The following is a 1,975-nucleotide window of genomic DNA, read 5'->3' on the forward strand; positions in this document are numbered from 1 at the left end:
GTGGATGGATGCTCAGATGGATGATGGTTGGATGCTCAGAAGGATAGATAGGGGGATGGATGCTCAGATGGATGATGGTTGGATGCTCAGAAGGATAGATAGGTGGATGGATGCTCGGATGGATGATGGTTGGATGCTCAGAAGGATAGATCGGTGGATGGATGGCCTACCCAGGCCCGGCCTGCTGGGGCTGGCCTCGCGGCTGCAGCCCTGGCTGCGGGGGATCCTGCTGCGCCTCTCTGCGGCGGTGCTGGGCGGCGCCGCGGCCCGGCGGAGGCGGCCGTAGCTCTGGCCCAGCAGCTTCCCTGGGGAACTGGAGCGACTGCCAGCTGTGGGGAGCAAACGACACACACACTGAGAACTGGACGGCGGGCGGGCGGCCTATGGGGCGCAGCGGCAGCAGGGAGGAGGCGGGCCTTAGGGGGACCCAGTGACACACATGGAGGACGAAGGATGCAGTGGAACCAGTGAAAACTGCAGAAACCAGAAGTGAACTGTTGAATCAGAGTCATGCAGCTGCAGGCGACACAGACTGCTAGAGGAGCAAGGGGCGTACAGCTGGAGGGGTCAGGGGTCAACCTGATCGGGTGGAGCTTAGGCCTTACCACTGATGGGATTGGCTGATCTGGATCCTGGATGATGGGAGCAACAGGCCGCAGGGCAGAGTGGACAGAGTGGACAGAGCGGACAGTCAGAAACAGACAGATGGATGCATGTTTGTAGATTTTTACCCAGCATGCACTCTGGCCTGCAGATGACCAGAGAACTGAGTGTGCATGGTGGAGCATGAAGACGATCAGATGAGACATGAGCAGATTTCACTGCAGCAGTGAAATAAAGATGGTGGACAGGCACATCTTCATCATCATCATCAAACAGACTTACGCTGCGACTGGGAGACCACTTTGGCTCGACTCCGCCCCCTGCTGTCCACTACTGATGGACTGGCTCCACCCACGCTGCCGGAGCTCTGTCTTCTCATACGAACACGACCTGCAGAGACACAAGAGACACTCGATAGTTTGGATATGAAGGAGGAGAGATGGAGGACAGGCTGAGGACAGACTGAGGACAGACTGAGGAGGACCTCGATGAGGGACAAGAGACACTCGATAGTTTGGATATGAAGGAGGAGAGACGGAGGACAGACTGAGGAGGACCTCGATGAGGGACAAGAGACAAAGCGGCGTCTCTAGAGACGAAATAACAACCTGAGGATCTGCTGGTTAATAGTACTTCTGCAGTTTATTCATAGGTGTTTTTCGTTCTGCCGTCGTCTTTTATGTGCTGACCGTCCCTCACTGAAGCGTCGTCACGGCTCTCACCGTTATCGTGCTTTTTGATCATAATGCTTTAACGAAGCATGTCCAGATGAGGACGCTGTGTCCCCAATGAAAGACGACAGGCAGAGGACAACCACACAACCAACAAGAGGGGGAAAAGACAGATGGAGGGGACACAGGTCGATCAGTAGAGGACAGACGGGGATGTCTCTAACAGAAACTGGAGCTTACCGTCACTCTTAGCAGCAACACCGTCTTTTTAAAAAAGGCAGCAGAATGGAGAAGAGGGGAGACATTAGCAGCAAGACAGGATGGACAAGACGGACAGGTCTAGTGGTTACTGTCAGTCCAATGAACGGAAACAGGCCGCTTAATGGGAGCACTGGGAGCCTCGTTCCAGTAAGCTTCCATCACTGCTGAGGAGAAGCCATTAATATCCACCAGGCAAAGAACAAACACTGATTACAGGAGAGACACTAAAATCACTGGAAACCACTGGGAGAACCGCTCACCTGACACACAGGAACCAAGGGAACCAAGAGGAAGAAGGAGGAACTAGGATAACCAGGAGGAACCAGGGGAACTAGGAGGAACCAGTAAGGACCAGGAGGAACCAGGGGAACCAAGAGGAATCAGGAGGAACCAGGAAGAACCAATAAGGACCAGGAGGAACCAGGGGAACCAAGAGGAAT

General features: G+C 54.3%; 1 protein-coding gene across 11 annotated transcripts in view; it reads right to left on the reverse strand.

Annotated features, from left to right (window-relative positions):
• Nucleotides 1–1,975, reverse strand: part of LOC106941421 (CLIP-associating protein 1-like) — a 38,371-nt gene that overhangs the window by 22,397 nt on the left and 13,999 nt on the right. For 5 of the 11 annotated variants that reach the window (XM_015024456.1, XM_015024454.1, XM_015024452.1 and 2 more), the window contains exons 10-13: nucleotides 1,515–1,538; nucleotides 886–993; nucleotides 606–632; nucleotides 171–329 (exon numbers count right to left, since the gene is read on the reverse strand). In XM_015024456.1, the coding sequence (XP_014879942.1) occupies nucleotides 171–329; nucleotides 606–632; nucleotides 886–993; nucleotides 1,515–1,538 (318 nt within the window). The remainder of the gene's footprint in view (nucleotides 1–170; nucleotides 330–605; nucleotides 633–885; nucleotides 994–1,514; nucleotides 1,539–1,975) is intronic. The other 6 variants (XM_015024457.1, XM_015024455.1, XM_015024450.1 and 3 more) reach the window with 3 other exon arrangements.

This window comes from Poecilia latipinna, unplaced genomic scaffold, assembly GCF_001443285.1.
Source record: "Poecilia latipinna isolate Pla-1442-1.1 unplaced genomic scaffold, P_latipinna-1.0 Scaffold3661, whole genome shotgun sequence".
Taxonomy (NCBI): Eukaryota; Metazoa; Chordata; class Actinopteri; order Cyprinodontiformes; family Poeciliidae; genus Poecilia; species Poecilia latipinna.